The sequence below is a fragment of the Trichosurus vulpecula genome, chromosome 7 (genome assembly GCF_011100635.1).
Source record: "Trichosurus vulpecula isolate mTriVul1 chromosome 7, mTriVul1.pri, whole genome shotgun sequence".
NCBI classification, from domain to species: domain Eukaryota; kingdom Metazoa; phylum Chordata; class Mammalia; order Diprotodontia; family Phalangeridae; genus Trichosurus; species Trichosurus vulpecula.
This window is the reverse complement of record NC_050579.1, coordinates 202,061,776-202,076,016: the sequence shown is the minus strand read 5'-3', so window position 1 is coordinate 202,076,016 and position 14,241 is coordinate 202,061,776. Positions and strand designations below refer to the sequence as shown.

At 36.7% G+C, this 14,241-nt stretch overlaps 1 protein-coding gene across 1 annotated transcript in view; it reads right to left on the bottom strand.

Moving 5' to 3' along the window:
- COL12A1 (collagen type XII alpha 1 chain) overlaps positions 1-14,241 on the bottom strand; it is a 135,772-nt gene that overhangs the window by 30,869 nt on the left and 90,662 nt on the right. The window contains exons 39-47 of the mRNA XM_036767144.1: positions 13,096-13,242; positions 11,976-12,092; positions 11,657-11,803; positions 10,799-10,873; positions 8,825-8,964; positions 5,481-5,604; positions 5,153-5,296; positions 1,887-2,051; positions 406-444 (exon numbers count right to left, since the gene is read on the bottom strand). Coding sequence (XP_036623039.1) covers positions 406-444; positions 1,887-2,051; positions 5,153-5,296; positions 5,481-5,604; positions 8,825-8,964; positions 10,799-10,873; positions 11,657-11,803; positions 11,976-12,092; positions 13,096-13,242 — 1,098 coding nt within the window. The remainder of the gene's footprint in view (positions 1-405; positions 445-1,886; positions 2,052-5,152; positions 5,297-5,480; positions 5,605-8,824; positions 8,965-10,798; positions 10,874-11,656; positions 11,804-11,975; positions 12,093-13,095; positions 13,243-14,241) is intronic.

Genomic DNA, 14,241 nt, shown 5'->3' with positions numbered 1-14,241 from the left:
GGTCTCTAGATATTTGGGCAGAATTTCTACAAATGATTTATATGAAACTATGAACAAAAATCACATTGGAATTGAAGGTGTAGAGCAGGGGTCGGGTACCTGTAGCCTCAAAGCTACATGTGGCCTTCTAGGTTCTCAGGTGTGGCCTTTTGACTGAGTCCAAGTTTTACAGAACAAATCCTTTTATTAATGGGATTTGTTCTGTGAAGTTTGGATTCAGTCAAACGACCACACTTGAGGACTTAGAGGGCCACATGTGGCCTCGAGACTGCAGGTTCCCCACCCCTGGTGTAGAGAGTATTGAGCATCAATGGAAGGAATCTACCTACTTTGATAGATCTTCGTTATCAATGTAAATTTCTAAATAATTAGCCCAAGCCAGAAAATGTCAATCTAAGTACTTACCTGGTGAAGTGTATCCATCCAAATAGATAAGAGGGCAACCTGAAATAAATTAGAATATCCCTAGTTATTATTAAACATATGCATTTAATCTATAGCAAAATAAGTGCACACCCACATGTAAACTTAATAGCGATTAAGATTATACACGAGACACTTGTCACACACTTGTCAAAATAGTAGCTAGATGTCACCAATTTAACCTGTTCATATCTTATGGATTTCCTTATCCTTGTGGATAAATTCTGACACTGGAAAATATTTTCCTAAAGTTTTATTTGACTGTCATTTAAACATATTCTTAAGCATCACACAGCAGAGGCGCCTAGTGAGCAGAAACTTCTGAGACCATCTAGTCCAGAATCCTTATTTTGCAGACCAGGAGACTGAGGCCCAGAGAGAATGTGACTTGCCAAGTTCAAATAGGTAGCATTTAGCAGTGCTTGAGTTCATTAAGGACTAGATCATGTCCAGCCCTTGCCTTCAGGAGATTTCTTTAAAGGGAGTAAATAACAACTCTTCCAGAAAAGGTTTTTAGGTCAGTGGAATGCAGATGAGGAGAAACGAGGCTTTCCTCCCTCTCCCTTCTCAAAATAGTCGCCTTTAAACTATTTTGAACAGGTTTTAGAGAGATGTGATGAGAATCTGAATTCTAGAGAGCCTTTGGAGGCTACAACCTCCACAATCCTCTCCATCAAGTGCACTTCCGAAGCTGTGACCCCACCCAGAATCAGTTATTTCCAGGTTGTGAAAGGAGTGCTGTTCTATTGTGCCTGATGACCAAAAAAAAAAAGAAAAACCTAAAACCAAGATGGGCTGCTGAGATGAGTTTCTTCAGGCAGGCCCTGGTGACCTAAGATCCAATAATGATACATAAGGATTTAACTTACTGAGAGCACAATACTATAGAAGTAGTTTAGAAACAAGCAGGTCTTTGGTTCTTGAGGATATCTTAAATTTTAAGAGCTTTTAAGATCTCAATTCATAAAAAGCAAATATCAATGACAGTGTTTCCATTGTCCTTGGATTCATGAGTGAGACTGTATATCAATTACTCTCTCTTAAAACAAAAATAAAACTATATGTTGGTGCAGACAAAAATCAGTTTACATTTATGTAAATTAATACATATAGGCATACATATATATACACACATACAGAATTGGGCCACAGATGAAATATTCAAAAATCACAAGATGTCAGTATAGTGGGAAAAGGATAGAGAAAAGAGCTTTTGTTCCATAAAAGGATGATTGCATCTTCAAAGCTAAAAATGACCTTTTGACCAACACATATTTACTATGATCTCAATTAGAAAAACAATGATTCACTGGAAGTAGGGGAAATATATATTTTTCCAAAATCTACTTAATCACTTGGAGACTACAAATTATCAGGATTTTTTTATATAAAATGAAAACCACTGTACTTCTGAAAAATACTATTGGACTTGAAACACATTATCCACATTGGCTATTACTTACTCGAAGTAGCAGTTTCACAAACAAAAGTTATTAGGTTATCTTCAATCTTCTCGAAAGATTCAAAGTCATCCACAATAAAAACATGGCGTTCACTTGGTTTGCTGGCAATGTTTGCAAGTTCATTATAATCCACATCAGCTACACCAACTACAAAAACACTGAAACCTGCAGAAGGAAAATGTTCATTATATTAGGATTTAGATGAGTTAGAAATTGTAGTTAGAAGACTTACTGATGAAAAAATACCATCTTTACTCTATACTTGATGAACCATGAAATTTGAAATAAACTTTTTAAAAGTAATATGTGCCACTTGCATACATTCCTATCATCTAGTTCCCAATATTTCATTCATTAGATTTCCTAAACCTAGAAGCTAACAATTAACTTAGGAAGTTTTTTTACCAAAAAATGCTTAATATAATACATATTTTCTTCTGTAAATACACATTGTTGAATACATATGAGGTGTGCAACCATTTTAAGAATAATTAGCATTTTATATAAAATCTAAGCATGTTATGATTCAGAAACCAAGAATCAGTTCTTTTTAAGTCTTAGATTATGCGAAATTAATTTTCCTAACTCTTGGTTTTCCTCAGGCTCAAGAGTAGGATTTGGCTACCTTCGGAATGGAATGAAACAGAATGACTCCACTTGCTATAAACTTTTTCTTATTTAGGCTAATGCTAAAAAAAAGAAAGAAAGAAAGAAATGGCTTTCATTCAAAAAAGAAGAATGAATTTCACATCAGGAAACAGCCACATGTGAAAGAGCCAAGCAAATAAGTTGTGGAATAATTTATGACTAACAATAAAATTAAATTCATCTGAAAGAAATAAAAATGTTTCCAAAGGGTAGTCACCAGCTTCAGTAAATATTAAAAGATGATATGAGAAGGGACCCCACTTATGAAAAAGTTTCTATTACATTCTTAGGATAACCTAGGTAACATCTGATCTTAAATCAAACTCTAGCAGAAGTTGTTCACATGAATAGATGTTAAATTTTAGATGATATATCACTTTTAAGGTTTGCCACCCAGGTGCCGTGATACACAAAAGTCCATTTTACCACAGCATTCAGTGTAAAGTGAGCCTATTAAAGGTCTTTCCTAATTTTTTTTTAGTAGAAGTCCTAGAACATCTATAATATAGTCTTGCAGCATGAAGCATGAGGGCATGATGATAGGAATACTCAAGAGTGTACATCTGGTTCTCATGGTCTGCCCCAGTGTTATCTCCCTTGAGACCTCACCATTATTTCTTGGCAAGGCATCTTCCAGTAAATTGTGTCAATTCACTCTGCAGCTGTAGAGAGGTAAGATACATGATGCGTATATGCTGAGGACTTCTAAATTCCTCTCTTGTCAAGCATTACTTACTTCTGTGAAAGAAAGGTCCTTGTAGGGTGATGAAAACATTATTTGTTTTTTACTTTTTATCTGCTCCAAAAAAATTGTAAGATTTCTCTTTGATATAGCACTACATGCAAGGAAGGAATACATTTTGTCATTTTTGAATAATGTTGGCAAAAACTGTATCAATAACTAAACACTAGCCAAAATGAGTACATATTCATTCTCCACAAGAGGCCTTTTTTATGCTGCATGAAGGCATAGAGGGGAGGTTCCTAAAAGAAGAAACCATAGAGGTTTGTTCCTAAAAGCCATGCCAGTAGAGAACAAACTGTGACAAGCCCTAACAAATTAGAAAAGCCTTGATAATGAACTTGTACAAGGACTGTCACCTTAGCTAGAACCAGAATAGCTATGGTTCAAGAGGATGACCACCAGAAGGCTGGTCATTAGATAATGATTTGGATTTATTCATGTGTTTGTTTTAATTACAGTAATTTATGAAATCATTTGCTAAAACATGGAAGCACCACAAGTAGCATCAGTAGGGGAAAGGCCCACATGGATGAAGCACTGAAGCAGCAATAAGTGGGCAAAGTGAAATGTGATGAGTGGAAATATTTTATTGGTCTGGATCCATGATTTCATCAATGTGAGGCACTCAGTATAGAAACTTCTTCCACTGAAGAAGATCAGAAATTTCTCTGTATCACATAGTTCTTAACCTGGGATTTATGAACTTGTTTGTTACAACATTTTGATAACTTTAGTTCAATATTTATTTCCTTTGCACTCCTGTATACTTATTGTATTTAAAAACATTCTGAGAAGGGGTTCAAAGACTCACCAGTCTGTCCAAGGGGTCATGCCACAAAAGGGTTATCAACCCATTCTGAAGCTATAATACAGTGACTAGAGAGTTAAGTGGCAGGTTAATGGCACTCTTTGTGAGGATAGTTCCCCAAAGGAAATTGAAATTGTTTTTTTTTTCTAATTTAGTATTTCCTTCAATTATTTAGAAACATTATTCTAAAAACAAGTGATAAGCTTCACTAGACCACCAGAGGGGTCCATGACACACACAAAAAAAGTTAAGAACCCCTATCTTAGAGAGTGTCCTGTGACACTGAGCAGTCAAGTAGCTTGTCCATGGCCATCCAGCCAATCTGCATACAACCTAATTCCTCTTAATTACAGAGTAGACCTTCTATCCACTATGCCACCCTGCCTCCCAAAGTAAAATGCACAATGAAATACATATATTTAAGTCTTTTTTATGATTATATGCTGTAATAGTAATTAAGGTGGGACTTTTTGCTGTTGACCTTTAATGATGCTGACCTTTGTTTGAATGGGGCAGATAAAGTGGGATGTTTTTGTATTTCTCAGCACTGAGACAATTGGGAGCCATTGATTTGTATCTGATGTGATACTGGGGGTGGGGAACTTCTCCACGCCCAGCCTGGGTGAGATCACGGCCCTGAACAGGATATATAAGTGCAGAGGTTAGAGTTCTCTGTTGGAGCTCTGAGCCACAGCAGGAGTGGCACATGACTCTGGGCCAGCCATTGTGAGCTCCCCAGCTGAACACCCAGATATTGATAACTACAAATTGTATTTGGTCTGTAATTCAGGGTGCTGGTTTTTTCCCCTGAACTCAGTAAATGATATTTGTATGCTGGATTAAAGTAAGATTGTTAACCCTTAATGTTGCTTTCCTTAGTAAAGCAGATGAAAAGGACCTGGGCTTACAGCGTTCTGTGAGCTGGTTGTTGTTGGCTTTACACCCTCATAGCAGCTGCTAGCCGAATTGTTGATACATATGCACTTAAATGATTCAAATGTTTGGGGATTTTTTTTAAGCATTAAAAGGAGAGAAAATGTACCAAAGATGATCACATTTACTTACCAGATTGTTGTATAACCAAAGCAGCCTTCTTGACTTCGTCCTGTGACCGACCATCTGTGACCACTACAAGTACCTTAGGGACGGCTTTTCTCATACCACTCTCCCAAGTCAAGACCTTCTCCTTGATAAATGTCAAGGCCTTGCCTGCAAATTTTAACATAAAATAAATATCAATAACCAGATTTCCTCACTCCACTTCTCCCTCCAAAAATCCCCAAAATAGCTATTCAATAATGAGGAGAATATTGAGTTAAATATAAAAAGGGGGTTCAGTTTGTCATTTTTAGTGTATTGTCATTAAAAAGTAATATGGCTGAGCCAGAGGTACCTGTTCTTGTATTTCCACCTCTGTAACGAATATTTTGAAGAGCCCCAAGTGCCTGAGCCTTGTCAGCATAGGTATTCAGTTTGAACTCAGATTTTACTTCATCACTGTACTGGACAAATGAAACCTGAAAGAAAGTATGATTTCAATGTGAGTCGTCCTTTCTTCTTTTTGCGTCTTCAAGTAACCCCAGCAATAATTTTTAAAGAGTTAGCATATTCTACCTGACAGCATACAATAAATAAAATGTCATTTTGTTAGTTGTGCTTTCTAAATTCTATCACTTCTTAAGTCACAGAGGGTAAAAGCCCTGGATTTGGAGTCAGAAGATCTGGGTTCACATCTCAGCTCTATCACTATGTGACCTTGGTCAAGATACTTCACCTCTTTAGGTCTCAGTTCCCTCTTTTGTAAAATTAAGGGATTCAAAGCGATGAACTCTAGAGTGCGTCTCATAGATCCTACAACTTCCAAGGTTCCATCCAGCTCACAATCTAGGATGTGATTCTACTCTTCATGGAGTAAAGTTCTTTTCTCTCCAGGCTGTACTTCTGACTCTCCACAGGACTTTCTCTTCTATGACATAGAAATTCCTTCACTCTGAAAGTTCACTCCACCCCCGGAGCACTTCCCACAATACATCCTCACAAGTTCCCTGCAGTCTCTCCCTGTGATTGTCTGGTTCCTCCCAGAGCCTCCATTTTAAGAAAGGAGTCCAAGACAGCCTTGTCTTCTTTCCTCTCCAGACTTCACAGCTGACTCTCCCTAGGATTTTGTCTACTATATCACCTCTATGAATACCTTCATCCCCAGAGACCCCCTTTTCAGCTTCCTTTTATCTGTTGTCTTTCACTGTACAAATGTAAGCTCCTTGAATGGAGGAACTATCTTTCTTTCTGCTTGCATTTGTATCCCCAGGGCTTAGGATAATGCTGGGCACTTAATAAATGCTTATTGGCTTGCTGAATAGTAATAATAACATCACTAATTCTTATGACTAATGATGAGATGGTGCTAATATTTTGCTTCTGTGTAGTAATCTTCAGTGAGAATACATTCATATATAGGTGTGTTGATGCATGTGTGTATATGTGCATGTAGATACATATAGATCCCCTCTTTTTAAGTCCATGGAAGTAGGTGCTATCAACTGTTGCCCTCCTTATCTTTGTAGATGAGGAACACTAAAATCCTTTGATATCAAAGGATTTGCTCAGAATCATAACTTAGACATGAGAAAGTCAATTTGAATTCAAATGTCCTGACTCCCAACTCCAGAGGTCAATCTGCTCAAGTATGTCCTTCCATCACACTGACATAAAACTGTAATTCTAAGTGTGGTCATACTGAACATTCTTTGATATTTTTTTGCTTACAGGCAAGTATACAACCTTTAAAAAGTCTTATTCTGAAAAGGTTGAACAAATCTGGCATATAATTAGCACACAAAGTTATGGTTACCACTATGACTATTTCCACTTTTGAGACTTTAATATACTTGGTAACATTTGATGGCTTTTGGCCTTCATTTCTCATAAGACTATACAAGGAGTTGACTGCCATGATAAACTGCTATGTGTATGTAAGATCACACTATTATGATATTTTAGGTAATGGAGATAATATCATATTTACCTCTTTGTTTATTCTTTGTCAGATGGGAAAACAAGTTAGCTACATAAGGGATTAAGTAGTAAAATGAGCAGAATACCAAAAACCCACTATGCCATCATAATGAAGCTTCCAGGTTGGCTGAGAGTTAAGTATGAGACTGGAAAACTGTTCTAGTGAGCCCAATCCAAACAGCCCAGGAGGGTAAATTCCTAAATTTGTCATTTGTCATGGGAATGTTCTGAAAATGAAGCCAACATTTTTGTCTGGGGCCACTATGGAGATGAATATTGTGGCACCAGACTCCCAGTTTGGAAAGTATCATGGGCCATGCTAGGTCTAGAATGCATTAGTTAAATATGAGGTTAGAAATCTTAGGTGTTGGTCTAAGACTAAACAGATATTTTTATACACACTTCCAAATATCTTGACCTGTTCTATTATTTATGAATTTGAATGCTCTCTTTTCCTTTAAAGACCCAAGAAAACACATCCATGTGGTTTGTAATGTGTGGACATAGGCATCAGGAATCAAAGAAGGAACAGACACCAGGTCAGGACAGGTACAGAGGAAGCAACAAGAAAAGGCGGATAGGTACTTAGGGTCCAGGTATGATATATCTCTGAACTAAAGGGACTAAGCTAACTCAAGGCCAGAAAGGCTCAGAGGCCTTGGGACCTACATTGGGAATTCAAAGGTCAGGAAGGTTTAGAAGGTCATCAAAGATAAACAGTCTCAGTTCCAATGGCAAGGTCCTCTGAATCTAATATTGAAGGAGGAGCGAATGCCATAGGAAATTGATTCAAGTAAGCAAGGCTAAAGGCCCAGAGATGGACCCTTGACATTCTGTCCTCTAAAAAATTAACTTGGTCATGAATTTGTTTATGAAACTATCTGCGGCTTTTGTCAAATGTCCCTATTTTTATAATGACCCTTAGTAACCACAATGAAGCAAAACAAACTGCCAAAATTTGAAAGGAAATGAATAGAGAGTAGGGAGGTAAGGAGGAAGGAATGAAGAAAAACAATGAATTCTTTAAAAAATCTTTCTTGCTATAGAGAAAAGGATCTCCATTCTTCTATCAATCCCATAGGATATAAGAAATTCATACATTTTCATCAAGTTACTTAAATGTAACTATAAAACCATTTAATTCATGCTTACACTAGTAAATGACTAAATAAATGATTAAGTACCAAAGCAAAATGACTGGAAGTTTTTAATTTAACAAACAAAACAAATACTTCAAGGAAACAAAGATTATCTGAAATGAACTCCCGAACCAATTATGACCAAAGATGTTAGTAGGGTTCCAGAGGCTCAATCCTTAAACTAAATGATAGAATGAATATATGTAGTGAAGATACTAATGAATATAAGGGAATTATATTGAATGAATATATCTATACATGAATTAGTGAATATATCATTATATTCACACAAAACCTTTCAATCTCTCTAATATGGTAGGACATATTAGACTTAGGCATTCTAAATAGGAAGCTGAGACTGGGAGTCTCATCAGTTCTTCAATACATCCTCTAGCGAGACAGAATCTTTCAAATTATATGTGTGAGAAGAGGCCATGGCAGACAATAAAGTCAAAATATAGTGTATCTTGTAAAGCTATTTTCTTAAAAGTAAAATATACAATTTTTTTAAAAGATGACTTTGACATATTAAGGAATGGGAGTTCATTAAAAGAAAATCACAAATGCCTGCAGAATTACTTACCTGAATTCCAGCAGGACTGATTTGATCAAAGGCTCCCACAGTATTGAAGATAAATTTCACAACTTTGTTGAAATTATCATCGCCAATACTCCAAGAGGCATCAGTCAAGAATACAATATCTGCCTTGGCACCTTTGCAAACTAAAAAACAAGAGGAACCCTCAGATCTGGTGGAGCTTTTCAACCAAATAGAGTTACATAATGAAGAAACAAACAGTCCATCTTAATTATCTACATGTTGTCATTCATATGCTCCCAGATATCTCCCAGAAATTACTCTAAGATATACATATGCATGCATATATGTATATATATACATACATATACACATTGTGTCATATAAATAAGATCTCCTTCTTCATAACAGTTTTTTTTTTCTTCATAACAGTTTTAAGGCACAAGGTAGTATTCAGATAAGAGGGAGAAATCAGATGAAGGGAGACTAAGTGCCTTGAAACTCAGTATATTTATGCCTAAAGCATCTATAAAATCTAGAATTTTGCAAATACTGATTTGACATTTTTTTTCCTCTTGATTATGCACCTAGATCCAAACAAAGGATGGAAAAAAATAATGTGTTTATTTTTGAATCTCTACATTTAGATGACAGAAAAATTCTCATAAAATACATAACCAAAAGATCTTAAAATACATAAAATTAAATAAGATCTTAAAAGAAGTTTATGTAGTGGAGGAATCTGGCTCATCTTGAAAAAGAAAACCTAGTCATTCCACTAAATTCTTAGAAAACATCATCTCGGGCTTTGACTAAATCTTTAACCCTAAAATAATTTTACAAACCCAGGACTCCAATGGTTACTCTTCTCCCAGTAAAATCCTACAATGCATCATTGTGGATGGTGATTTCAAGCTGTCAAAGGCTATGCCAGAGAAATACGAGCCCTGGTCAGTCTTGCCAGATTGGAAAAGTTTCAAGAAGAGGCCCAGTGATGGACTTGTCTATTCGAGTTTGGAGAAGTACATTACCAAAGGGTAGTCCAACAGATATTGGAATGCTTGGGGCCCCAGAATTCACATAGCCATCTACTAGAGCAGGTAGAAAACTCCTCCACCAATGGAAGGAATCCCCACATGGAGGAAATCACATATCTCTGAAGTATGGTTATTTCCCATTTCTATAACATTGCAGGTCCCTCAAAGCTGTATAAGAACACTAAAGACCAATCTCTGTGAAATGTTTTCTTTCCATAAAATAAAGCATCATAGAAGATAATAGGGCAGTGGGTCTATCATTTAAATCTAATTTGATCAAGAACTGAAGGAACTAGCTCACTAGAGATTTAGAAGCAATTTAGAAGAGTTAGAAGATTCAATAAATCTTTTCTCCAATTTCAGCGAAAGTGACAATTGTGCTTCAATATTTGATGAGTGGAAATGATTTTAAGCTTTGTGAAAGTGGACTGAATCCAGAATACTTCTCAGATCCAAAGCCAGGGAATTCCAGATGTCAAATGTTTGGGATTCAGGTTGTAGCTACAGCCAAAATAAGTTCACAATGCCCATTCATGCCAACACCATGTTGGAACAATATGCTCCAATTTATCAAAATGAAGGGGCTTTCGAGGTGTTTGAAAAGCACCAATGGAGTTTAGCTATCGTATCTAAAACATGAACTGAAACTTAATAGTCTATGGTTTGTGGCACTTAATGCTTGACAAAGGACCAGAAATAAGGAATTAGAGACATGTTATTTCTTTGACACAAATAGATACAGGACTATTGATGTTAATGATGCTCAAGGTGGTTATGAGATCTCTAGGCTTTGAACTCCAGAAAGAAGAGATCAAGAAAATGACACCTGACTTTTAAGCCACCTCAGTTTAAGAAGGAAACTATAAAATCAAGAATTTTTGCAAATGATGGTTTGACTTTTTTTTCTCTTGATTATAAACTTCTTTTTAAAATCAAAGTTGTTTATCATATGGGGGTAATTAAGGAAATACATCTTACTTACCATCGCGAGCTGGTGGGATTGTAGGAGGAGGAGGAGGTGTTGGAGGCTCCGTTGGGGCTTCCGTTGGTTTAACCGCTACGATGATAATAATAACAATAGGAAGATTATTACCTATGGGATCTGTTTTGTTTCATTAACAAGAAACTCTTAGAAGTACTTTAAGATTCCTAAATTACAAATTAGTTAATAAATGGTAAATGTCCAGTATCAATGCAAAATTATAGGAATTTGTTTGCTTTTCCTAGAGACATAATTTCACAGATGTAGGTATACAGGATTCCTTTTAATCCAAATTCACTACTGATTTGTTCTTCTCTTTTTCCCCTTAGCAATTCCTCTCCTACCCCTTAGCACTGTATCTGGGAGGTGAAACCACATTTAGAGACCATCTGTCAGAGCGAATAAAGAGAGAAATGCACATTACTTCATCACCTCGTACAAGAGACACAGTGCCCTATGAAGGACCATGTCCATTCCCTATACTAATCACATTCTACTCTGTATCCCTGAGTCTAGTCAGTAGATTAAGAACCCTTGAACTAAATGATCTCTAAAGTGCCTTCTAGCTCTAGATTCAGAAACATATGGGAGGCAGCATGGCAGAGTGGAGTTAGAGGAGCTGGCTACAAATTCCATTTGGATGCTTTTAGGTAAGTCACTTAACTCCCTCTCCACCTCCCCCAGGCTTCACTTTCCTCATCTATAAAATTATGGGGTTAGCCTCAATGATCTCCAAAAGCCCTTCTACCTCTAAATTCAATTGCATTTTAATTGTAAGTTTTATGGTCAGGAAAATGTCCAGCATGGTCTACCATGGTCTTATATTCTTTGCCACCCCTTAACAGCTCATATGCTTACTTGTGTGTTCTTTGACAGAAACTCCAGGTCCCTCAAGATTTGGTGTTTGAACAAAGACAGTGACCCCATAGTCAGTATCTGGTGAAAGGTCCTGGAAACAGTGGCTGGTTTCTGATCCACGGACTGTGATTTCTTGTCCTCTTGTTCCTATATAGGACAACAAAGGAAAAACACCAATGTCTTGAGCAGCTAAATTTAAATGAAGGTGCCTTTTGTATACTTCACATCACCAAATAGCAATCTCTTACAAGAGATTTAGGCTGCAGCTACTATATAAGCTTTTCCACCATCAAGTTAAAAAAATAAAATCCACACTTACCATCTGATGGATTTAACTTCAATCTGTATGAGGTGGCAGCGCGGTGAGCAGCCCATTTAACACAGAAGGTATTCCATCCTACTTGGTAAGTTGTCAGATCAGTCACATTCAAGTACACTAAGAAAATTGGAAGAAAATAGACATTTCATGAAGAAGAAGCCAAAAATTACAAATTTGATTAAACCAGAACAAAAATTTTTGGTGAACAATTGTGACATTCTCTTAAAGTCAATTAGCATTTATTAAGCACCTACTAAATTCCAGGCACTGTACTAGGTGGGGGGAGAATACAAAGACAAAAAAGAAACAATCTCTGACCTAAAGAAGTTTACATTTTGTTGGAAAGGTTGTCTGATTAGGTTTTCTTATCATGAATACAAAAAGGAACCAAACTTCTGCCTCCACCCCACTTTCTAACATGACCAACTCTATAGGTCTTCTCCCACTACCACTTGTTATCTCAACAGCAGCCTCTAAGTAATCAAAACACCAATAATTTTTCAGAAAGCTGATGTTCTGCCACTGACAAGCTATTAAACTGCTCAGAGGCCAATACTTCAGCAGGTGCTGGGTCTGAGTTACACCAGCATCTACCACCACAAAGGAATTCTGTGAAAAGTAATTCAAATCAGTAATGTGGGCTAAATCTCACAAAGAACGATAAGAACTAGAAAGATCCAAGAATCTGATTTGACTGCAGATACCCATTCTTGAAATAACCATTTTTGTAACACTTTATTAAAAAAATTCAAACTATAACATTGAGCAGAAGGTAAAAGGAGCAAAATTCCTGTCACTCACACATAAATCCTATATCCTCAGTTAAATGGCTATAGTTACATGTGGATATACAGTGTGCCCCAAAAGTCTTAATGCAATTTTAAGATTTATTAACTTAAAAGCTTCAAGAGCTTAAAACAGCACTAAGACTATTAGAACACCCCACATTTGTTTAACTCTACCCAAAAAACTTACTATGGACACAAAATGATTGCCTGGGAAAACTGATTAATGAAAAAAAAATAATGAATAAAAGAGAGCAAGAAAGTTAGAATAGGTTGACTCTGTATGGTTTAAATATATATTTTCCCTTACAACAATAAAAATAGCTTTGACTCACATGTGGTGCCTTGATCAGTCAGTGGTATGCTGAGACCAGAATCATACTGAGCATAAACATTCACATCGTATGTGGTGCTGGGATTCAGATTGTGCAGGGTGTATGATGTCACCTCCCCAACAAATACTTCCATGGGCTCATTAGAACCTTGAAGGAAGGTCATAATAGTACATAGTTAATAGATCATCACTAGTGTCAAAGTTTTCCTTGGCTTTAATAAAGTCCTTAGTCTATAAATGAATATTTTATAAGGCCACCTTAAAACCATCATTTATACTAGTACTTCAACATAATGATGTTGGACATAGAGCAGAATTTAGTATAAGGCAATTCTATCCTGGAGAGCAGCCAAATTAGTCCAGTTACTAAGAACAAAAACAAAAACAAAAACTTCCCTTTCTCAATCTCTTCTTTTTTCTTTCCTTCCTCCCCCTCTTGCCATGTGTATTCCTATTCCTTTCCTTTCCATTTCCCCCACAATTCTCTGATCTTTTTCTGAGTCACATCATCACTGGTTGGATGAAAAGTGTTACCCCTTTAACTTTGCTCAGCTATAACACACATGGATCCACAAAGAATCTGTGATTTCTGTGATTCACTGCAAAGAATAATCATTGTGGGAATTCCATCTAGGTTGCTGATTGCAACCCATTGTTGGATTAGTTGGTAAGTCCTAGAAAGTTCTTTAAGTCACATAGAGGTTGTAACTTGCCCAAATTCTTCTTGTTGTTCAGTCATCTTTCAGTCATGACCCAAATTAAGGCTTTCTTGGCAAAGATACTGGAGTAGTTTGCCACTTCTTTTCCAGCTCGTTTGACAAATGAGGAAACTGAGGCAAATGGTTAAGTAATTTGCCCAGTCACACAGTTAGTAAGTATCTGAAACCAGATTTGAACTCAGAAGATGAATCTTTCTTATTCATTCAGTGGTGTTCAACTCCATGATGCCATTTGGGGTTTTTTGGCAAAGGTAATGGAATGGTTTGCCATTTCTTCTCCAGTCATTTTACAAATGAGAAAACTGAGGCAATGAAGGTTAAGTGACTTGCCTAGGGTCACACAGCTAATAAGGGTCTGAGGCCAGATTTGAACTCAGGTCTTCCTGACTCCAGGCCTGACAGTCTATCCACTGCATTACTTTGCTGTC